The following is a 25343-nucleotide window of genomic DNA, read 5'->3' on the forward strand; positions in this document are numbered from 1 at the left end:
AAAAATTAAAGAGACATATAAGGACAGCCTGTGGATGTATTAAATCCCCCGCAACCCCTTTCCTATTTCGCTTCAATATTTTCTGTTTTTTCAAGTTTTTCCCACTGCAGGCTCTATTCACTATGAGCCGGTGGGAGGAAACTAGCTGCTGTGATCTCTCCTATACATATTACATACAGAGAGATTCCTGCTCTTTATTCTTTTTTAGCACACAGAGAGGGATTTCTATACTTTCCTTCCATAGTACACAGAGTCAAGCAGAAGCAAAATGTAGACCATTATAAAGCAGTGCCGAGCGGTCTGGATGTGAATCAAGCTCTGATGTGACGTAAAACACTTGTTAGAAAGCTCAGCACAATATTTCGGTGTCTCCCTCTATCTGTCTATATAGCAAAAACTTGGCCCTCAACTTAACGTAATACAGGTGATTTAATGGTGTCCACAAAATAACAGAAACGTTTCGGACCTATATCCGAACCTTCATCAGTCACAGTTGATAAATCTTTTTAGAGACATCATTGATAAATGACAAACCTTAGGTATAGGTATTCCAACAACTTTACACGTAAATGTAACTGATGTTCCTTCTACGATGCGGAAATGTTTGAGTCTGCGATCAAATATTGGCGCAATGCACCTTCCTGTGGGGATCTCGTCATGCTGAACTTCATCATCGGATTCATCAACAGGTGTACGCTCCAAGCGAAACTCTATCTCATTCATCAACCTTTGCTCAAAACTAGATATCTTGTATTCCTGCAAGTATAATAACGTTAATCCACAATCGTGACAATACAGATAAAAACTGTCACTAATATTACATTTGTTTCAGGCATCAGTACCTTTCTAAATCTGAATATTAATGTTGTATAGGGTGATTCAAGAAGAATAGTGCAAAATTATAGCCTCGGTATTCATAACCGATAGAGCATAATATAAATTTAACATAAAAATACACACTATCTATCCAATCAATACACTAAACATTTTAAGTGATTTCAATTGCTGAAATGTAAAATGTCTTGGTGGTAGCCCAGCTCTGTCCAAACCTGTGCCAGCATATCATGCTACAGAGATGTCTTGTCTCAGGTTGATTCACCAATGTTGCGCTGGCCTTTTTACGCTGTGACGGTCTTAGGTAGGGGAGGAGTGCCTCAAACTGTCCCTGGAACTGGGGCCCTAACTATCCCTGTCCCAGGGGTACTCTTGATGGTAGAGAGGTCTGAGTCTCCGACCTCACTATGCTCCTGTTAATCTCTGGTCTGTATCCTCCCCCACCCCATGGAGCCTGGGAAAGAAATGTAATGTGAACAAGACACACAAGACAAAAGAGGGATAAAAGAAACCCTCTATATTACAATAGAACCAATCAACAATAGGATAGGAGGATAGGGACAGGGAGGAATTAACTAAATGTGAAACATGGACCAGGAGGTAAACACACACGTACAATAGAACACCTCCACAACAACTTCTGTCCAAATCACATAGCTTAAGCACACAGCACAGGAAGACAAATCTCTAATAACAACAATGAATTCCTTTTCAGCACAGTGTCTCCTAAGAGCAAGGAAGCACAGCTTTCACTTGCAAGACAGAGAGGGTCTGGCCAGGTTTTATAGGAACAGTTAAGGAGGACCAGATTAGAAGCAGCTGAAATGGAGCTGCAACTTTCTGACCAGCATAGAAAGCGTTGTCAACCTCTTCAACGCCAAAGGAACTCAAATTCATTTAATATGTGATCCAAACACAGAGGCAAAATGGAAGATCTGCGATTCACAATACACAGCGATCTTCTACTCCAGAACTCCAGGTTGGCGTGACACACTTGTCACAGGCTTCTAAGATCCAACACCTTGCAGCCTCATCAAGGACCAGTGTATTTCTTTCCCCCGGCAGCATTATCTGAAGCACCTGAGACAATGCATCACTGAAACAGTAGAGTCCAAATACGAGGACATGCTGAAACACGCTCGGACAGAACTTGGCTACCGCCGAGACATCTGCCATGTCACTAATAGAAATCACTTTGTACATTTGTAGTGTACAGATAAATCTTGGATAGTTAGTGTGTCTTTTCAAGTTAAAAAAAAAATATTTAGAATTGAGAGTCCTCAGTGGTTGATACCTTTTAATGGCTAACTGAAAAGATGGTAACAAGTTGCAAGCTTTCGAGACTACACAGGTCTCTTCATCAGGCATAGACTAACAGAAATTCTGATGTGATTCTTCAGAATTTCTTTTAGTCTTTGCCTGGTGAAGAGACCTGTGTAGTCTTGAAAGCTTGCAATTTGTTACCATCATTTCAGTTAGCCATTATTAAAAGGTATCAACCACTGAGGACTCTCAATTCTAAATATTTTTCTATCTACTGGCTAACACGGTACCAAGATATATATCTTTCCTGTTTTCAAGTTAATACATTTCCGTTATGTTCTCTCATTATTATAAATGCCGAGGATACAATTTAGCGCCTTCATTTTAGAATCACCGTGTAAATGTTGTATATCTATATGATACAAACCTGCTGCTTTGGTACAGGTATATCCTCTCTCAATGACAGCTTCTTTTCTAATTCCCGTACAACTTGATTCTTGCTTTCTTGTATTGCATCCTGTGTGCTGAATCGCACTGAATTTTTCTTTGGGGAGCCAGCAAATGGTCTGGAAGAAAAATAATGTACATTACAATATGTGGTAACTGTGAAACCTGAGGGTATAAACAGAGCTATGGAATCAGATTAGATAACATGATGACAATTATATAACAGGCTGTACTTTACTCATTGTTGGTAATCAGTTATCTGTTGTAACACAGAAAGACCTGATTTAGACTTCATCCGCGTGAAGGAGCTATGGGCCAGGTTCACACAGACCAAAACCAGAAGAAAAAAGGAATGTATAAAATAAAGGCTTGGAGAGAACCTAATAGCACCCTAGTTCCTCCTAAACCATCACCATACCATGATATACTACTATTTGTAGAATATAAAAAAGTCCTATAAATGTTATAAATATCAGGTTTTCAAACTGAGCTTGTGATAAGTAAATTATCCAGGATTAGCCTGGTAGGGACAGGTGATTGCCCCAGACTGGTCCAACGCATGACAGCAACGCTCTACCTTCCTCGTCATGTGTAATGAAGCCAGGATTATGCACAGTCTGCATGCTGAGGAGGCATTATTGTCATTTATCCTATGTCTCTAAGGCTGGATGCAAAGAAGCAGTATCTCAACTCAAATGTCTTCATGGTGAACCACAGTGCACCAATGAAGCAGAAGAGTGTACACACGGTTTTAGTGTGTAGAATCAGGAAAAAAAGAACATTGCACCCAGGGACGAGAGGTGCAGTGCCATGATGGTGGTATCGCCTGTGTGATGACTGTGCATCACGTGCACTGGGAGTAAATGCAAGATCTGAGGAAAGACTAGTTTGGGGGAATCAACGCCCCGACAAATTAGTCCTGACTAATTTACTTTCCATTCTTTAACCAAGATTTATAGCTTCACTTTTCAAACACAGAAATAAATGTATGGCACCATTGCCTGCAGCATCTTAAAACTTGTCTCACAATTAGGACATCTGGGTGGCCAATCGTCCAGACATTCCAGGACAGTCTGTAAAAACAGGACACTTTTTGCCCTGTCCTTAAAAAGAAATTTAAGGCATACATGATTTTTTTAAAGCTGAATTATACTGTAATTATCATTGTTTTAGAGTTTAAAGTGAATTCAGGTGATGTCTTCAATCAGAATTATGGGCTGTAGACATGGATCACTTAAAATTGTAATGATTTATTATGGTTTTCCACTATGTCCATAAAAAATATTGTCGGTCCGTGATTTTTTGATAAGCTGTCCACAAAACATAAAAAGTCAAGTTGGCAATCTTGGTGCACATCTCGGATGTCATTGGTCGACAATTGCAAAGGGAGCTGCCAGCAGTGGATCTTGATGATTTGCCCAAGTGCATTCAGTGCGGCAGAACATTCCTCAGACAACCATTAATAACGTAATTGATAGCAGTCAAAACATGCAAGTGTGGGCATTTCTGCATGTGATGCTCATACTCAATAAATCGATCATTTTTTTTAATTTTCTTTTCACTTTTTAAAAAAAAAAATTTCATATTTTTTATAACATTATCATATCTATCCATCCTGTATTTCCATAATCCCATGACTTTTTCTTCTTGCTGTTGCAATTTCAATGATGAGGAGCGTATGAATGAGACTGGTCCATCAGAGTACGAGCCACTAATATTTAGTGACTCATTCATATGGCTCATAAAGGGCAGGCTTTAGTGAGGGAATTTCTTTTAGGAGGTCCAAAAGCGCATAACAAATATAAGGAAGTAAGTTTTTGAATGCATATGGTTTACCTGTATTTTTGGGAATAATGGGCCTACAAGGGTGCACATTTAGATTTAGATGTCTCTGAGGAGGCTGAAAAAGGACATAAGGCAAGCTGGAAATGATGTCATGGGAGCCTATAGAATTGGCAGCCTCAGGCTTCGGCCTGGTAACTTCAGCATTGACATGTCACATTGAACACACCACAGGTTAATGACACACTTTTTGACAGGTTAAATTCAAGTTTGGAATTCTTTACAGAGAAATGTAGATACTTACGAGGAGGCACTCTTTGGTAGACCCATTGAATTTGTTACTGTAGGGGTGGATGGTAGTGAAGGAAGAACAGAACTCAGAAATGCAACAGGATTCTGAATCCGAGGCGGAGAAACAGGGGAAGGCGTTACAGTTTGTGCTTGGAATTGGTTCCAGCTGGGCGGTATCGAAGGTGCTGAAGGTAACATGGATTCATTGACATTGTATTGGGGGTGTATAGTAGAGCCTGAAGGAGATGAAACCGCAGAAGTATTGGAAGTATTTTGTGTACCTACTGCCCATGGCCTTGTCGGAGAAACGGTGTTAAATGCTGAAAATGGGTATGTATTTAGTGAATCGGAACTTGTCAGAAGCTGTTGTGGGCGAGAAAACATGTAAGGCTGGGAAGCAGGAGATGAATTCTGATTTCCTGGGTTGGACTGGACATCTCTTGCCATGGCATTAGGGGTTGAAGGTTGAACTTGCTGTTCATTCATCACTTGATTATGAAGCTGTTGTAGTTTCATGGCATCTCTGCATACAAAATACATACGCAAATTATTAAAGAGTGTCACAAACTCATCATCATATACATATACTGTGATTATCGTTACACATCTAATCAAGAAGCAGAACTTGTTAAACATAATATGACTTTTCGCTCTACCAAGCATAAAGAAAATGGAAGTGACAACCACTGCCTGTGCAAGAAACCTGCTGAGAAGAGTTGTCTCTCCACCAGTTTTACTATCAGGTCATATAAAGTATATTAGGGACTGTTCACATCTAGTTCTGACCCTATGTTCAGTGTATGTGCCAGGTATGGCCCTAGATTATATGCCAAATATATACATAAGTACCTATTAAACAAGCGCTTGTTAAATGAGTGTCCTTTTGGCATACAATATGTCAGTATGTGTTGCACCTTTTTTTTTTTTACAACATTTGTGTTCCACCGAATTCTTTAAATATGTATTGTTTCTGGTTTATTATATCTTTCTAGAATAGGAGCCCATTAGTGACGTATTTATTGATGCAAATGTGCGCTCGTAATAGCAATTGGAATCACAGTCGAGGAGAATATTAAAGGACATCTGTCAATAGGATCAACCCTCCTAAGCCATCTATATGAGCATGCAGGCCATAGAAAGTTATGGAAAATGATACCTTGATATCTGCGATCAGATTTCTCATTCCAGAAAAATTAATGTTTTGCTTAATATGTAAATAAGCTGTTAGGATCTATTGGCCGGACATAGATCTCCTTGAAAATCTAGCTCCAGAACTTATTTTAATAAAAGGGGTCGTTACCAGTGTGAGTCATGTAGGACAGGAGAGCAGACTGTCAGTCATTACATATCACACTGGTAATGCCCACTTCAATTTAAAATGAGCTCTGGAGGCAGATTCTCAGGGAGATCTATGTACAGCCCATAGATCCTAACAGTTCATTTACGTATTAGTAAAATGTGGATTTCTCTAAAATAAGACATCAGATCGCAGATATCAGGGTATCATTTCATACAACGTCCTTTGGCCTACATGCCAATGTAGATGGCTTAGAAGGGTTGATCCTACTGACAGAATCCTTTTAAGTCTTCATTTTTTCATATACCGAAAGTGAAAAATGGACTGATCTTCATCAGTGTTTCGCATCCAATTTTTATCATCATTTGATCAGTGTCAGTTTTTAACATTTGTGATTTGTCAGTAATTTTCTCATACGTAAAAAAAAAATTCCAAAGCTTTTCTCCACCCATTGCAATGTTAAAAGCAGACAAGATTGCACAAGGATGGTATACAGGCTCTGATTTTCACAGACCAAAAGACTTGTATGGGTGATTTTGACCCGTGACTTGGATCAAAAATGGGCATGTTTGCATGATTTTGTTTTGTGGACAAAAGATTCTCAAAAAAAGATACAGGAAAGATATATATCTTTGTACTGTGTTAGCCAGTAGATAGAAAATTATTTAGATGTGAGAGTCCTCAGTGGTTGTCTTTTTACATCAATTAAGGAGTTTGCTCTTCAGAGCTTCTGGCGTGACCACAACATAGAACTAGACCCATTCAGAGGACCATAAAACTTTAAGACTTCCTTGTCTATGAACTGTTCCAATATTTATGGCTATTCCTCTCACATAATGATAATTCTGCTTCACGTCACTTGTCTTATCTATTGCCTTCTCTCTCTCTCTGTGCTGTGTTATGTATAAATATGTGATTCTTCAGATTTTGCTTTAGTCTTTGCCTGATGAAGAGACCTGAGTAGTCTTGAAATCTTGCAATTTGTTACCATCTTTTCAGTTAGCCATTAAAAGGTATCAACCACTGAGGACTCTCACGTCTAAATAAGTTAAAAAAAAAATGGACATGTGAATATTAATATAGATTATAGTGGGTTTGTGCTCTATCAGTGAAAAACATTGATGGACAGAACACATGTGAAAAAACAGATGACTGAATGAGCTTTTTTGTTTCGATTTTTTTAATTTTTTTGCTTGTCTTTCCTATGCCTAATGTTCCTATAAAACTGTTTAAAACTGATCATACATACTGTACATAGTAGAAAATACATAAGAGAACCCACTTACAGCTTTGGCTTTGCAAATACTGGTGGAGGCTCTTTCATAGATCCAGATAATGCTGAATATGATTGACCATTTAACATGTCCTGGTTATTTGAGAAATAGCTCCTTCCCACCAGAATACCTTCTTCAGAGGACGCTTCACTTCCTTTGTCATCATCAGGCAAGTTGAAGTGAACTCTCAGACCAATTTTTGAGCTTGGCCTTGGCTCATTGTGGTTTACTAGTACCCCCTCTAATTTAGGTTTTGGAGGTGCTTCCACTAATGCTGGTGGTGGTGTAGAGGGCAAAGGTTCCCTTTTAAAGGCATCTATGTTGATTGTGCTTATGGTTAGTGGAGGTTTAGGATTTTCATCTGAACCTGGAAGAACAAAACAATAAAAGATTATTTTTTCACAAAAGTAACAAAGTTTATTTTGAGTGGGGATAGATTGAAATAATAATTATTTGTAGGTCTGTCTTTCAGCCATTTCCTTTTACAGTTGGATCATATTTATTTAACAGATCCAATAAAAGTGTTTTCTGGGACTTTGAAACTGATGACCTATTCTTAGCTGGGGCTGATAGTTCAACCTGCATTTTGTGGTGGATGTGTATGATACTGCAGCTCTTTGAAGCACAGTCCTATTTAAAAGGCTATTAACCTGCAGATATGAGGTTAATCTGCAGGTCAACAGCGTTCTAAAGCTGCTTGGCCGCTGCAATGAAAGCCCGGCTACTGAGAGGAAATTAGGCCTCTTTCACACTTCCGTTTTTTGTAATCCGTCGCAATCTGTCGTTTTGGGCAAAAAACAGATCCTGCAAATGTGCTCGCAGGATGCGTTTTTTGCCCATAGACTTGAATTAGCGACAGATCACGACGGATTGCCACACGTCGCATCCATCGTGTTTTGGCGGACCGTCGTCACAAAAAAAGTTAAATGTAACTTTTTTTGTGCGTCGTGTCCGCCATTTTCGACGTCGCATGCGCGTCCGAAACTCCGCTTCGTCCTCCCCGGACTGCAGAATGGGCAGCGAATGTGTCGAAAAACTGCATCCGCTGCCCACATCGTGCAAAACTTTCACAACGTCCGTTGGTGCCTCAGCCCGATTCATAGCGACGGACCCGTACCGACGGAAGTGTGAAAGAGGCCTTAACTGTATTTATCCCGGCAATCTTGGGCTTTCAGTCATAGAGGCTCAGCCAGCTTGGCTTCACTGCTCAATACATAGTGAGTAGCAGCTGTAACCAAGCCCCGGCACTGACTAACAGCCAGTTCACTAGTGCATCAGGGCAGAGCTGGCTGTCAGTCAATGCTGGGGAGTGACTAAGGCTGAGCTAGGTGACTAAAGCTGAATCAGCGGCACCTCTATGACTGAAAACCAGAGGCTACCAGGGGGATAAAGTTAATTTCCTACGGGTAGCTGGGTTTCAGCACTGTGGCTGGGCAGCTTTGGAACACTATTAACCTGCAGATTAACCCCATATTTTAACCTGCAGATTAACCCCATATCTTGAGGTTAATCATGTTTTGGAACGTGACAGGTTCCCTTTAAATGATCGGGACTGAGCTGCAAATAATAAAAGGAAGTGCAGAGTGCTGCAGCCCATTTAATCAGAAGATTGTGGTGGCGGTGGGGGCCAAGGAATTGGACCCTCCACCAATTTAGTTTTGATGGCCTACCCTAAAAATAGACCATCAATATTAAAATAAAAAATAAAAACTTTTTGAATAGGATCACACTGTTATTTCTTTCAACAAATTTGTGTTTAGAATTACAATAAGGCTTAACATTTTTTAATACTGAATTCGTATTTAACAGGACATTCACTATGCAGGAGGTATGCATAGACTTTGGGAGGAATTTCTTTAGACCAATGTTTTGCCCATAGATATGCATCATAAGTTACAGCAGGTGCTGCATTAACATATATTAAATCTATTAGGCAGTGGGTGACCCCAACTCCTAGCCCTCAGCCCCAATCTACTTTTTTAAAAGGAGGCAAGAGCAGCTTAAAATGGAAAAAGTGATGAGAAGAAAATATTGCAAACTGGAAATAAATCTCCCAGTATATTTTTTTCCAGTTTGTTATCATTGTCACCATTATGGCTGCATTTAATTACATTTTTGGTCCAATGACATGACCGTACTGAACCCATCTAACCTTACTGTTCCTTACCTTTCACAGTCAAATAGGCAATGCTAGACGTGGTGCCATACTTGTTGCTCGCTGTACATGTAAACATGCCAGAATCTTCAGAGAAGACTTCAGCAATAACTAATGTGCATATCTCTTCTGTGGAATAAAACAAAAATATATAAATGTATTTATTTTTTTTTTTAAATATATGTAGCAAATAGTCTGTTCGGTGGATGATGCCCTATCGATAAATTTGGCTTACACCCCTGGAGCTTTTTTCATCTTACACCAAACTTAGGGTTCAAATGTGATGTTAAAGTAATCACTGATATATCAATGGTCTGTCCAGAGGGAAAGCCACTCTCAGCAGCAGCTTTATCCTTTGGCTAATATATTGGGCTGCAAATACAATATCACTTTCTATTACACCGATATCTCACAACGAGGAATAAGCAAAAAGGTTCTCTAAAGGAGTGCAATTAATTAATACTGTGACAGCAATCACAATAGCTATGTTTTTGGTTCTAGCACAAATATATCATATTTTGTAATGTTTTTTAGTCCTATAGGTACACTTTAGATAGCGTTCTGTTGAATGCTTATTTGTCAACAGCTATTTCTTCCATCCCCAAATACACCTCTTTATACCTCTAATTTTATGCTTTATTGGTGAATTGTATACTTTAAAAAAAACATTTTAACAATAGTTGCATAGTTACATAGGTTGAAAAAGACACAGGTGCATCAAGTTTATCCTTTACTGACCAATTCTACATTATCTGTTGCTAGTGATTTCCGAGTATTTGTTAGTGCTCAGAGATTTAGTTTTCTTCGCAGCAGCTGCATGATTTACGGCTGCTAGCCAGCCTGAGTACATGTGGGGGTTGCCTGTTTGTTAGGGAATTCCCACATGTGTTCAGGCAGTCCAGCAGCCGTAAATCATGCAGCTGAGGAGACGAAAACTAAATCTCCGAGCACTAACAAATACTCGGAGATCACCCGAGCATGCGTGGGAAAACCCAAGCAATGAGTACACTCGCTCATTACTAATTGCTAGATTATTTATAACCCACAGTGGTATTTGTCATTAGGAAAGCATCCAGCCCTTTTTAAAGGGAATCAGTCACCAGGTTTTCCTAATATAAACTAAGGCCATCTCTAGTTAAGAGTGTGCTGGGATAAGGCCTTATTCGACATGCTCGGTTGCTAGCCGAGTGTATTTGGCATGCTCGAATAATATGTTTGAGTCCCCACGGCTGTTCGACAGCCGCTACACATGCAGGGCTTGACTTTGTTAGGCAATCCTTGCATGTGTTGCGGTCATTGAACAGCCGCGAGTCATGCAGCCACATAGACTCAAACGTATTATTTCAGCACGCCGAAGTCACTCGGTTAGCACCCGAGCATGCTCGTATAACACGATATCTGAGCACGTTCGCTCATTTATTTTTACAACAGTCTAGTAACCTATATATAAGTCCCAGCCCCCAGAAATACCTTTTATAATCCCCTAGACAACATGGTCCGGTCCGATGGACGTAGCTGGTCTGATGGACTTCGCTGGTCTTGCTTCAGCGCCTCCTCTACCCCAATCGCTGATTTGCCCTCATGTGATTGATGCATCCTACGTCATTCACATAGTGCCCCAATCTCAGTCCTGCTCAGGCGCACTTCACACTGCCCTGCTGAGGGCAGTACAACGTCCTGTAATGGGCATGTGGTGGGAGTAGCCAAGAGCACATATGACTGGCGCATGCGCATTACAGGACTTTGCTTTGCCATCAGCAGGAGGCGCCGCACAACACCAGCAATGCCCATAGAACCATAGCTCGCCATGATGGGAGGTTTATACAAGGTATTTTTTGGGATATGCAGAAGGAGTTGGGATTTATATACAGGCTGCTAGACTGTTGTAAAAGAGGCATAAAAGGTGGTGGCTTTAGTTTATGTTGGGAAATCTTGGTAACCGGTTCTCATTAAATGCTGATATAATATTTGCCATTGCCATCTCTTGTGGTTGGGTATTTTACAGTCTGAATACTAGTACACTCTAACTGTAGAGAACACTTTCCTATTTAAATGCCAGAATCACCATTCCTCCAAAAGGAAATGAATGCTCTCTAGTTCACATTAAACCACCCATTAAATATAGATCTCACAGGATCCACTTTGTATTTCATCTGGACTTCCCCAATCAGAAGTACCTAAGGCTCAGTATTTTCCCCAGACTTGATGCCTATGCTAATCTGGCAGTGTCTAATCCTTCTCTTCCCCTATCTCATATGTTGGGGAGAACTGGGAGGTCACAATGGACATTAAATACATTTTCTCCATAAACCATAACTGAATAAGGTGCTTTGTTGCTTCATACTCATAGTTTTACACTTACCAGGTTCAGCCATAGATCGAGGTTCTAGAAGAAAATTACATAAAAAATTTAGTTCAATCTCGTGATTTTTCACCTTTGTTTCATAACAGTAATGCTAATGTCTGTAACCCATCTAACTGTGACTCAACTGCCTATTTATGATTATATAAAATATCAATATTTTTGTATGTTCTGACTATTGATATTCAGTAGCTGTGATAGTAAAAATATAGATGAAATTTGGTAATGTTATTCAAATGTAAGGGCGCATGCCCAGGAATCCTAGCCCTGCACTGTGCATAATGCATAACACAGTGCGGGGCAGGGATTACCGAGGTGGGTGGGCGCACTGCCAGCACAGGCGCAGTCTCCAAGCCTGGCTGGGACGTCAGACCGCTAGAGCTTACTGCGCCTGCCCCACAAAGATTTACACAGCGCAGGCACCGGATTTGAAGAGAAAACAGCGCGGAGGAGGTGGCGCCGAAAGCCCCTGAAGATGTGAGTGACGGCAGAGTACCGTTCAAGCTGGGGATTGAGGACCCGCCTCCGTGGACAAAGAGAGGTATTTTTGCAAAGTTTCAAAGCGCTTTATTTTAGTAATACCTGAACACAAAACTAAAAGAGCCACCTTGTTAGAATGCAGCATTACTGCTGCACAAGGTGGCTCTTTTCGTTTATAACGGCTGGAGGGGGGTGACAGTGGCCCTTTAACATATTCAATTTTTGGTTGATGGGGCTATTCCATTTTGGGATATATATGATGCTTTGAACTCCTCTTATTGCATTATTTTTAGGTTGCAGCAGCCAAAAAAAACTAATTCTAGCATTTAATTTTTTTCTTATTACAGCATTTACCGATCGGGTTAATTCATGTAATATTTTTACAGAACTGACTTTTACTGATGTATTGATACAACATTTGTGGATCGCCCCCAGACACAGGGCCACAGGATACTCGGTACCGGTCCTTTCTGTCTCAGTTCTGGGATTGTCACGGTGGCTGGACCCGGTCCGTGACCCTGCTAAGGGGCGTCCAATAAAAGATGATAGGAGTCTGTCAAGGTTTCGTGACGCCACCTGTGGTGTTCGGTCAGGATGACTGATGCTGCTTGCTGTCCGCTGGGGTGATGGAATGGCAGCTAGATGGTATACCTTCCCACAGGTAAAGTATGTCCCCAGGGCTTCCCAGTGATGTAGATGGCGATGGTGTGAAGAGCAGACAATAACGAGGACACAGGGTTGCAGTCTCTTTACCTCTTTACTGAAGACTTCAGGATCCTCAATCCAGAGCACGATTAACAGGGCTTTCTGAGACCGGCCGGTCCGATGGGCACATCCAGAGTTCCCTTTGCAGGTGGAAATCAGTGCCTACCACTAGCGCCTGTGTATTGTGGTGCTACCCTGCTGAGCATTCGGAATAGTCCTCACAACTTCTGTTCTTGTTCGTTCATTCTTTCTAGTTCTTTCTAATTCTTTCTCTCTCTCTTGTTCCAGATGTTACTAGTTTCTCGTCCCCCAGGTATATTATGGCTAGGACGCAGCCGTATGACGGGAAGGCTCGGAGCTCTTCCGGGACCCCAGAGACGCCCCTCTCCACGCGTTGCCCCCTAGGTCTTCGTAGGAAATTTAAGGTAGACAGCCAACCTATAATTAACTGTCCTGCGGAGTTCGAAGTAAGGCATGGAGTCAGTTACTTTCGCGGTGTTCCGGCCACCGGCTACACGCCTCAGTAGAATGTTGCCTCTTTCTCACGGCACGACTTCTACTGGCTCTCCTTTGTGCTTGATCTCGTTTCTCACTGTTCCACAATACCCTTCGCTTCATGTCTCTTTCTTAGGATACCGCCGCAAGGTAGTGCAGGCGCGGTTCCATAACGTTCTGCTCTATTCGCTAGGTACTTGCCAGGTTCCCACGCCCGACAGGGACCCCCCTGTGTCTTCTCCCTGCAACACCCCCTGCCACGGGATGTTGCCTGAATCCAACCCAGTCAGCTTCTGACTAACTTCCTACCCAACCCCTAGTTTTACCAGTGTGAGGACTGGCCCAATAAATAAAGCCTTTTTCTCCCCCTAGTGGCCCGAGTGTGAAGTGTAATGTGTTCTGGTGATACCTGGTCAGTAGAATTCCTTCAGTGCCATCAGACGTACCATCACTCCCCTTAGCGGCAGAGTGTCATACTGCAACGACCAGATCTCTGGGGTGCTGCATTTGCATTTTATTTACAAAAATAAATTCCTTTAATGTGGGGAAAAAGCGGATGAGTCGACCTTATATTTATCTAATTTTTTCATTTTTTTTTTCATTTTTGCACTATTTTGTAGTCCCCTTATGGGACTTGAACCTGCAATCGTCTGATCGCTTGTACTTTACACAGCAATACCAGAGTACTGCTGTGTATAGCAAAAAATCACAGTGCCTCGGGCTGTCGTTCATTGGATAATTGTCATGACAGGCACAGTGGTTTTCAGGAGACCCCCCAGCTGTTATGGCAACCCATCAGCACCTTTCGATGGCCGGTCAGAGCAGAGGAGCCTCCAAGCCACGAACTGTAAATGCCACTGTCACAGATTGGCAGCAGCATTTATCAGGTTAACATCTGCTGGCAAAGATGAGGGCTTAGCTTCTGAGTCTGCATCAAAGAATGGGACCCGACATATGACGTATCAATTCTTCATAGATCAGGAAGGAGTAAAAACTGATTCTGAATTAACTTTTGTTAAACAGTAACCATAATTTTAATTTTTTCGTAAATCAATTGGTTAAGTTCTCGCGTATCCTTCTGCTTATCCCTACTACTCAGGCACAGGGATTTTATCCCCATCAGTCAGGACCTAAAACGCCAGCAGCGCTGAGATTGGGTCAGATTATAGCTCTAAACTACTAGTACCAGCTGCAGCGATCACTGAGGGTGCTGCTGATCAGGGCAGTTGGTGGTCTCTGGTAGTAAGGAATCAGGCCAAGCGGTGTCAGGATCCAGTGCTGCATAGTGGTAGGGATGAGTGGCATAATGGCTGCAGAGAAAGGCTCTGGTACAGCCAGATCACCTCTCCAAATTTCAACAACCGGACATCTCAATAAGAAGGATAGCACCTAATTTTTGAATAGCAAAAAAAATTGCTTTGGATTTTAGATTTTGCTAACAAAAACTTGTACAAGGAAGCAGGGGGTATGCCAAATTGGTTTTCCCGTATTTCACCATCATTCTCAAGCGGGCCTCTAATATTCTACAGTCTAGGATTCATATGTTGGTGAGCATGTGGACAGCTATATGTGTGATGTGTGGATGCTGTATTGAATAAAATCAAATATAGGAATTAAATTACTTTTCTGTAAAATCCGAAAATCTGGCGAATCTTCAATCAATGTTCCTTCTCTGTACCATTCTACCTTTGGGGAAGGAGATCCCTTGACTCGGCTTTCAAATACAACCAACTGACCCTCAGAAGACGTTATGTCTTGCAATGTCTAGAAAAAATTAGAGGATACAACAGATAAAACAAAATTCCATAATGTCATCAATATAACACCAGTAAAAATAATCAATGATTAATACCAGTAGATAGGCCCTGTTTTAAAAACGTTAATGATATTGCGTTAAAAGGGAATCTGTCCCCAGGTTTTTGCTATGTAATCTGAGAGGAGGGGATGAACTAGGATTCACGAGGCGCCTTGTCCTCTAGTGATAATCTTCTGCTGATAAAACACTGATTATATTGAACCAGCAAAACACAGCCTAGTAAATGAGATCACTGTAAACAGGTTATCTGCTGCTACATTATGTAGATCTCAGATTACAAGTAAAAACCTGGTTACAGATTCCCTTTAAAGCTTTATATTCTGTAGACGTTCACTTTTGAAATAATTCATTAATAATTATAATTATAAGTTGATAATTATGTAACAACCTAGGGACTATAGATACTTCACCTTTGTAAAAACAGGAGCAGCCATTAATGGTCTTCCATCTAATCCTTGTAGGTATGTAGTCAAATTCTGTGAAAGATTTAGAGATGAGATATACATATTACCTCTCACGGGCAAAAATTCATTTTCTTTAACTGGTGAAATATTAAAACCAAACATCATTTTAATAGCCATCAATATCTTTAGAGAAATACAGATGTGATCACAAGTTTATATACCCTGGCAGAATTTTTGCTTTCTTGGCCTTTTTTCAGAGAATATGAATGATAACACCAAAACATTTTCTCCACTCATGGTTAGTGGTTGGGTGAAGCCATTTATTGTCAAACTACAGTTTTTCTCTTTTTATGTCATAATGACAACCCAAAATATCCAAATGACCCTAATCAAAAGTTTACATACCCTATTTCTTAATATCGTGTATTTTCCCCCTCTAACATCAATGACAGCTTGAAGTATTTTGTTGTAGTTGTGGATGAGATTCTTTATTTTCTCAGATGGTAAAGCTGTCCACTCTTCCTGGCAAAAAGTCTCCAGTTCCTATAATTTCCTGGGCTGTCTAGCATGAACTGCGTGCTTGAGATTTCCCCAACATGGCTCAATGATATTGAGGTCAGGAGACTGAGATGGGCACTCCAGAACTTCCACTTTGCTCTGCTGTAGCCAATGACTGGTCGACTTGGCCTTGTGTTTTGGATCGTTGTCATGAATAGCATGACCATGGGTCAGAGAGCCGCATTTCCCATGCTGGTAATTGACAGCGTGATCAGAGGTAAAAAGCTAATAACAGTGAGAGCAGGTGGCAGCTAATGAGATTATTCATCAGCTGGCGCCTGCAATCTAAATAAATAATTAAAAAAAAACTGGTGTGGGTTCACCTGTATTTTTCATAACCAGCCAGGCAAAACTGACAGCTGCAGGCTACAACCTTCAGACGTCAGCGTTAGCAAGGCTGGTTATCAAGAACAGAGGGGTCCCCACATCATTTTTTAAAATTATTTAAATAATTAATGAAAACAATGGCTTGGGGTCCCTCTCTATTTTTGACAACCAGCAAAGATAAAGCAGACAGCTAGGGGCTGGTATTCTCAGGCTGGTAAGGGGCCATGGATATTGACCCCTTTAGCCTAAAAATAGAGGCCTGGAGCCACACAGAAAAGGGGCATATATTAGATGCGCCAATTCTGGTGCTCTGACAGGCTCTTCCCACTTGCCCTCTTGCAGTGGAAAGTGGATTTCAGATTTTTGGGGTTCATGTCACCTTTGCATTGTCCAGTGACATCATGCCCACGGCTTGGTAATGGAGAGGCATCTATAAGTCACCTATCCATTACTAATCCTATAGTTTATTGTAAATAAAGACACAGCCAGAATAAAGTATTTTATTTGAAAAAAACAACACACTTTTACTTTTTTATTTAAAAATGGTAAACATACCTGACGCTCATTTCCCTGAAGCCAGGGTCTCTTATAAAAAACAAAAATAAAAAATAACCATATTCCTCTCCTGTCCATCGTTCTGTCACATGCCATAAGCCATGTCTTTCATAAACCGTTTTCAATCCTGATGGTGCTAAAAAGCGACCGTCCAGGCTGAAAACCATGGTAGAACGAGCCTTTTCTGGGTGGCTGTGGATTGCTATTTTTAGGCTGAGGGGGGCCAATAACCATGGCCCCTTACCAGCCTGAGAATACTAGCCCCTAGCTGTCTGCTTTAGCTTGGCTGGTTGTCAAAAAATGGGGGACCGTTTTTTTAAATTATTTATTTACAGTTATATGAAAACGTTTGGGTACCCCTATCCTATTAATCTTAAGCTTAATGTTTTATAAAAATTGGTTTTTTTGCAACAGCTATTTCAGTGTCATATATCTAATAACTGTTGGACACAGTAATGTTTCTGCCTTGAAATGAGGTTTATTGTAATAACAGAAAATGTGCAATCTGCGTTCAAACAAAATTTGACAGGTGCATAAGTATAGGCACCCTACCAGAAAAGTGACATTAATATTTAGTAGATCCTCCTTTTGCAAAAATAACAGCCTCTAGTCACTTCATGTAGCTTTTAATGAGTTCCTGGATCCTGGATGAAGGTATTTTTGACCATTCCTCTTTACAAAACAATTCCAGTTCAGTTAAGTTTCATGGTCGCCGAGCATGTACAGCCCTCTTCAAATGATCCCACAGACGTTCAATGATATTCAGGTCTGGGGACTGGGATGGTCATTCCAGAACAGTGTAATTGTTCCTCTGCATGAATGCCTGAGTAGATTTGGAGCGGTGTTTTGGATCATTGTCTTGCTGAAAGATCCATCCCCTGCGTAACTTCAACTTTGTCACTGATTCATGAACATTATTGTCAAGAATCTGCTGATACTGAGAGGAATCCATGCGTCCCTCAACTTTAACAAGATTCCCGGTGCCGGCATTGGCCACACAGCCCCAAAGCATGATGGAACCTCCACCAAATTTTACTGTGGGTAGCAAGTGTTTTTCTTGGAATGCTGTATTTTTTGGCTGCCATGCATAACGCCTTTTTGTATGACCAAACAACTCAATCTTGGTTTCATCAGTCCACAGGACCTTCTTCCAAAAAGAAATTGGCTTCTCCAAATGTGCTTTTGCATACCTCAGCCGACTCTGTTTGTGGCGTGCTTGCAGAAACAGCTTCTTTTGCATCACTCTCCCATACAGCTTCTCCTTGTGCAAAGTGCGTTGTATAGTTGACCGATGCACAGTGACACCATCTGCAGCAAGTTTATGCTGCAGCTCTCTGGAAGTGGTATGAGGATTGTCCTTGACTGATCTCACCATTCTTCTTCTCTGCCTTTCTGATGCTTTTCTTGGCCTGCCACTTCTGGCCTTAACAAGAACTGTACCTGTGTTCTTCCATTTCCTTACTATGTTCCTCACAGAGGAAATTGACAGGTTAAATCTCTGAGACAGCTTTTTGTATCCTTCCCCTGAACAACTATGTTGAATAATCTTTGTTTTCAGATCATTAGACAGTTGTTTTGAGGAGCCCATGATGCCACTCTTCAGAGGAGATTCAAACAGGAGAACAACTTTCAAGTGGCGACTTTAAGTAGCTTTTCTCATGATTGCATACACCTGGCTATGAAGTTCAAAGCTCAATGAGGTTAGAAAACCAAAAAAAAGTGCTTTACTAAGTCAGTAAAAAAAATAAACACCTATAGGAAGAGGCACCACACAAAAGTAGACATATAAAAATTCCTTTATTAATAGCAACAAGACCACTAAGTGGTCATAAAATTGCCTAAACAGGCAAGAGGTGAGACAGAACAGACACAAGACAAATGGTGGACAGAAAACCTGGATACAACAATACAAAATTTATATATACAGTAAAAATAAAAATAATACACATATGGAGTATGAGTAAATAACCTCAAGCAGCAAGGCAGATATAGTGGAATACGGCAGAAAAAAATCAATAAGAAATGCTATAATAAATGCACAATACATAGAAAGTAACAGGGCATAATCCACCCATTGCACACAGACCCGATATGTACCATGTGGAAAGTAACAAGGCTAAAAAAGCCGTATAGACAAGTCCGTGGGCAATAGAGAGGACGCCATGACCTTATATAAGTAAAACCACTAAAGGTGCCTAAGCGGCAAGTGTTATACCCACATGATGGAGAGGAACCAGGAGTCCACCACACCCGACGCGCGTTTCGCAAGGAAATGCTTCGTCACGAATGCCCTTGACAAAGCATTTCCTTGCGAAACGCGCGTCGGGTGTGGTGGACTCCTGGTTCCTCTCCATCATGTGGGTATAACACTTGCCGCTTAGGCACCTTTAGTGGTTTTACTTATATAAGGTCATGGCGTCCTCTCTATTGCCCACGGACTTGTCTATATGGCTTTTTTAGCCTTGTTACTTTCCACATGGTACATATCGGGTCTGTGTGCAATGGGTGGATTATGCCCTGTTACTTTCTATGTATTGTGCATTTATTATAGCATTTCTTATTGATTTTTTTCTGCCGTATTCCACTATATCTGCCTTGCTGCTTGAGGTTATTTACTCATACTCCATATGTGTATTATTTTTATTTTTACTGTATATATAAATTTTGTATTGTTGTATCCAGGTTTTCTGTCCACCATTTGTCTTGTGTCTGTTCTGTCTCACCTCTTGCCTGTTTAGGCAATTTTATGACCACTTAGTGGTCTTGTTGCTATTAATAAAGGAATTTTTATATGTCTACTTTTGTGTGGTGCCTCTTCCTATAGGTGTTTATATTATGTTTGGCTAACCACGATAGGATACGTTATTTGGTGTTGTGTAAGTCAGTAAAAAGTAGGTAGGAGTATTTAAAACAAGAAAATGATAAGGGTGCCCATACTTATGCACCTGTCAAATTTTGTTTGAATGCAGATTGCACATTTTCTGTTAGTTCAATAAACCTCATTTAAAGGCAGAAACATTACTGTGTCCAACAGTTATTAGATATATGAAACTGAAATAGCTGTTGCAAAAAAAAACAATTTTTAGAAAACATTAAGCTTAAGATTAATAGGGGTGCCCAAACTTTTTCATATATCTGTAAATAACTAAAAAAATGTAGTAGGGGACCCCTTCATTCTTGATAACCAACCTTGCTAAAGCTGACAGCTGAGGTTTGCAGCCCGCAGCTGTTAGTTTTGCCTGGCTAGTTATCAAAAATTCAGTGGAACCCATGGCGTTTTTTTTACAAGAAAAACGTACCGATTAATTTGATCAGAGTTTGATCAGAGTGTGGTCTGAATGCCATCTAATTTTTTTGCATATGGAGAAAAAACGATTCTCCCCATTCTTGTTTGTGACAGTCCCTGAAAATTGTACTGCACTCAGATATCGGATCAAACGGACCACCCGGTCATTGGAAAGAATCAGACATGTGGACAGGCCACATGTGAACAGGCCCATAGACTATCATAGTTACGAATGCTATTCGTGAAAACCCCTGATAGCACTCGTACAAGCAAAACTGACGTCTGAATGCGTCATTAGGGTATGTGCACAAGACACCTGCCTGCTGAGCTTTGCTACAGGAAGACGAAGACTCTTCAGGAAAACTCCAATATTGTTTTTAGTGAGGAGTCTCCTTTTGTGTATTTTTGGCCATTTTTAGCAGCAGCTTTGCCACCAGCGTTTGCCTTTTTAGCATGTATGCATCAACCACAGAGTAGTTTCAGCACAGACGAATGAGCAGGTTACTTCTTTTCACCACTTTATGTCTTTACAAAATTAAAGTGATTAAAAAAAGCTCAAAAGACTGAACATATGAACAGCAGGTAACATTTTTTAAAATGTTTTTCTAACAGGTTGCGGAGCGTACTCGCCTGAAAAACACGTCATGTGCACATACTCTCAATCGCCATACCTAATATGTCGCAGGTTGTTCTTCTGCAGTGTCTTATGGAGTCTTATTAGTAACCATGTTGTTATTTAGGTCATTTGGATGATTAAGACATTTTTACAATTGGAATATGAAGAATTACATAAGTGAAACAATCAAATTGAATATTTTCTCACCTGTTGTGTTCCTTGACCTTGCTGCACAACAGTGATTGGAACATTTATTTCTTGGGAGGCTGCAGGTTCAGACACTTCCTCTGCCAAATTTTCACTTTGTGACCTTCACAGCAATACAGAAAAGACAATGTTGAAAAGGTTTTCTGTTTTCAGGTAATTTGTGTCCTCAGGCGCAGTTTGTTGTAAAAAAAAACAAACCCTATGCTTTATTCACCCACCTCAAGTACAGCCTGCTGATGTCATGTTGACAGCGCTGCAGCCAATCAGTGAGCTCAGCAGCTCTGCCCGTGCAGATGACATGAGCCGCTAAGCTCACTGACTGACTGCAGGGCTGTCAAGAATAATAGACCTTGAGAGCAGCAGAGGAGACTGAACGCTGAGCCTGAGGAGAGTAGGTATAACACAGTTTGTTTCTACAACATACTGCGCCTGGGGACACAGGTTTTCTGAAAACTGAAAGCCTCTTTTAAGGCTATGTGCACACAGGGTATTTTTCAGCAGGATTCTACCTGAAATCACCTGAAAAAGTGCCGCAAAAGCATCCCATAAAATCAACATAGTGCACAGCAGTGTCAAAATTAAATTAGGGTGCTCAAGTTCCCGTCTTATGTCACTTTCCTTAACAGCTTCAGAGTTCGGAAACCCTAAAACTGTTACATGCTCATTCTTCGGGCGGCTTCCTTAAAGGGGCTGTCCGGCTTCGGAGCTCAAGTCTGCAGTCACTATATGTCACTGCAGACATGTGAATCCTCACAGCGCGCAGCATTCGTACTGTCAGGATTCTCCGGTGTCAGTGCTAGGAGTGGGGGTGGTTATGTGGCTGCAAGTATGTGATTTGCATACCTCCAGTCACATTCCGACTAGACGCATCCAGCCTCACCTAATTCACTTGTATTCAGCGATGCCGTGCATGTCTAGTCGGTAGGTGGCTGCATGTATGCAAATTACATACTTTCAGTCACAAGCCCATCTGCTCCTGGTGCTGACACCAGAGAGTCCTGACAATGTGCACACTGCGCACTGTGAGTATTCACAAGTCTGCAGTCACATAGAGTGACACAGAGTGACCGCAGACTTGAGCTGAGAAGCCAGACAACTCGTTTGGCGGTATAGAGTGAAAGATGACGGCAGTGGAACCGCTGCAAGAACTGCGGCAAGCTGCATCAGAAACACGACTGCCGGTGTTTTCCTGAAGCAGCTTCACCTGGGAAAACTCGATGGCTGTGCCGGCATTTAAATCGCACCGCCTGCACATAGTTTTAGTTTGTATGCAAAACAAATGGCGGTTCCCTCAGATAAACAGTCTGTAATCTACAGTATACACTTTGTATAACAGACATCATTAAAACATTCATAGTACTGACCTGTAGTGCTACACATTGGAATACATGTCTATTCTGCAGCAGACACTGTATGTAGTGCACTTACCAAAGGGTTCATATCTCAATATATTTCACTTTACTTATCAGAAACTTGTAAATTTAGTAGCAGTACAGATCAGCATTGCATTATTTGACTTGTAAGTAAATACTGATTCTTAACTAAAGTGGATCTATCGGCAGATGTCACAAAATAAGCTGCATACATCAATAAATAGATATTTTATACCTGATGACACAGGTGTATTAACGTTGAAAATCAGTGTCAGAATAACTATATACGCATTTGTGAAAGATTTTCTACCTGATATTAAAATTAGCAACCAGCTCTTTCAAAAAGGATTAAACAGGTATTAATTTCTTGGTAGCTGTGAACATGTCTTGTCAATTCTCAGAACTTCTATAGACGTGTATTGAATAGATCCCATGTGCAGCCACCTTTCCATTCTAGACAGGAGACAGGTTTGGGTCCCAGAGTATCTGGTGGATATGCCATAAATGTCTATGATGGGAATAGGCCTTTACATTTTGAATGCCAGTAGCCACCACTAGAGGGAGTTCAGGAGCTTACTGAATACTGTGCATTAATAAAACAGTATGAAGTTAACTTCCCCAGCAAGTGATGTAGAACTTTATATTAGGAAAAAAGTTGAACCCTAAAAAGATATTATTTAAAATATATACAAAAAAAAAACCATCATGATGACAAAATGTTTTAGTCTTTAAATTCAGTAAAGTAAAAAAATAAATAAAAGCAAGTTCCAATTTGTTTGACCGTCCACCTGTTTGAAAACTTGAAAACAATGGCTGGATTTCAAGGACTGTTGAAAATTATTTCTTGAATCGATAATCTTATTTAAGGGGGCTGTCCAGTAAAAACAAGTTATCACCTATCCAGTGGTGTTCTGATCGCTGGGACCTGTAACGTTTGGGAGAACAGGGAAATTTATGGAGCAACATTACACATACTTGGTCGCCGACCCATTAATTGTCTATGGGGCTGCCAAGCGACACGCTTAGTTTTTTCCCGCAGCTCCACAGGGAATGAATGTGTCTAACATGACAAGCCATTTTGCAATGGGAATCAAAGTTCCCTGTCGGAAATTAAAATTAAAATGACCCAACTTGCCGATTAGCGCGGGATGCTGCAGAAGGATACCCATTAACCAGCAAGATTCTACCTTTCCTCTGAATAGGTGATAGATTGTTTTACATGGACAACCCCTTTAACATTAAAAAATGTGATCAGTAAAAATGAAGATGTATTTTCTCATCCTGATAAAACTTGCTCTGAGCAAAAAAAAAGATTTGTCCGCACTATTTTATCAAGAATAAATTACATTCTCAATCATTTAAAGGGAAAAATCTGACAAAAATTGGACTTTTATAGGTAGACCTGCATATTCTCTATATTGATATGAGCCACCAAAGCTTGTAGACATTTTTGGCTGAGACTAGACGATGGCATCCAGACTGACACAGGGATTTTTTTCTTTAATAATGTAGTTTTAAAAATGACTGAGGAAAGTCTAAATGTTATATATCATTGGAGAACCTTCATAAAATAAAATAATATTGTGCAAAATGACTCTGAACAACACATACGTACTGATCCATGTCAGTCTTGCTGGTTTCACCTTCAGACTCCGATGAAGATGCACCTGACCAGAAAAAAAGAAAGTGACTATAGCACATTTTAGGACATAATTCTTGAGGTGTCTGGGTCATGATGGAGTAATCTCATCATATTCTAAGTTTGTGTTCTGACTGTCCACTGACCTCACATGTATCATACTGAAAAATTCTCCATTGTTTCAGTGTTGATGGGTGTGCACTAGTGATGAGCGAGTATACTCGTTGCTCGAGATTTCCGGAGCACGTGTTATTGTGTGAATAACCTCGTTAAACAATTGAAATTACCTATTGTTCACTCATTGCATGGAAAGTGAAATGTGATCTTATCTAGAGAATTGCGTCACAGTGTGTGTTCCCTGATAACCTTGCCTATTTCTGTTGTATTCAACCATTGTCTATATTTAACCTATTCTAGGAATTGTCTATGGACTTATGTACATTACCTCACATTATACATATCTGTCTGTAGCCTTAACTATGTGTGTCGCTTGATTCATTTGATCGGCATACATAATATCTATGCATCATATTACCTTCTACATATATCTCTGCAGATGTTGAGTCTGTTCCATAGATATTGGAAGCAAAGCAAGAGTAACGTCCTGTGTCTTCTTCAAAAGCCTCTGTAATAACTAAGGTGTCCAAATCTCCTGTTCTCTGGATTTGTATATATGGAGAGTTTTCAAGTTCCTTTCCTTCGCAGTACCACCTGCAACATGAAAACAAGCAATACATGTTCTTATTCTTATATTATTACATAACTTAAGATATATGACAACATCCATTTTTTCCCTTAGCAGTGGTAATATGTTGAAATGCTGCAGTGTCTTTGCTGACAATCAGTATGAATAAGCAGACTGTGATCGAGGGGATGTATGTAAAAGTATTAATGTATTTACTTCTTATTATTTATATATCACAAATATATATTCCACTCAAATCTTGGCCACAGTTTAATTTACCTATTATTATTATTATTATTTATTTATGTATATAGCACCATTGATTCCATGGTGCTGTACATGAGAAGGGGTTACATACAAGTTACAGATATCACATACAGTAAGCAAACTAACAATGACAGACTGATACAGAGGGGAGAGGACCCTGCCCATGCGGTATAAGTTTAGGGTTGCAGCAGCTTCAGTGTTGGTGAGGCAGTAGCTCCGGAAGTT

The 25343-nt window shown here is 40.5% G+C and overlaps 1 protein-coding gene across 2 annotated transcripts in view; it reads right to left on the reverse strand.

Annotated features, from left to right (window-relative positions):
- MYPN (myopalladin) overlaps window positions 1-25343 on the reverse strand; it is a 288939-nt gene that overhangs the window by 21157 nt on the left and 242439 nt on the right. For both annotated transcript variants that reach the window (XM_069753441.1, XM_069753440.1), the window contains 11 exons: window positions 24702-24877; window positions 24143-24194; window positions 21155-21257; window positions 15612-15677; window positions 15008-15149; window positions 11706-11729; window positions 9356-9472; window positions 7201-7555; window positions 4631-5140; window positions 2525-2663; window positions 535-756 (listed from right to left, as the gene is read on the reverse strand). In XM_069753441.1, the coding sequence (XP_069609542.1) occupies window positions 535-756; window positions 2525-2663; window positions 4631-5140; window positions 7201-7555; window positions 9356-9472; window positions 11706-11729; window positions 15008-15149; window positions 15612-15677; window positions 21155-21257; window positions 24143-24194; window positions 24702-24877 (1906 nt within the window). The remainder of the gene's footprint in view (window positions 1-534; window positions 757-2524; window positions 2664-4630; window positions 5141-7200; window positions 7556-9355; window positions 9473-11705; window positions 11730-15007; window positions 15150-15611; window positions 15678-21154; window positions 21258-24142; window positions 24195-24701; window positions 24878-25343) is intronic.

Source organism: Ranitomeya imitator, chromosome 2 (genome assembly GCF_032444005.1).
Source record: "Ranitomeya imitator isolate aRanImi1 chromosome 2, aRanImi1.pri, whole genome shotgun sequence".
NCBI classification, from domain to species: domain Eukaryota; kingdom Metazoa; phylum Chordata; class Amphibia; order Anura; family Dendrobatidae; genus Ranitomeya; species Ranitomeya imitator.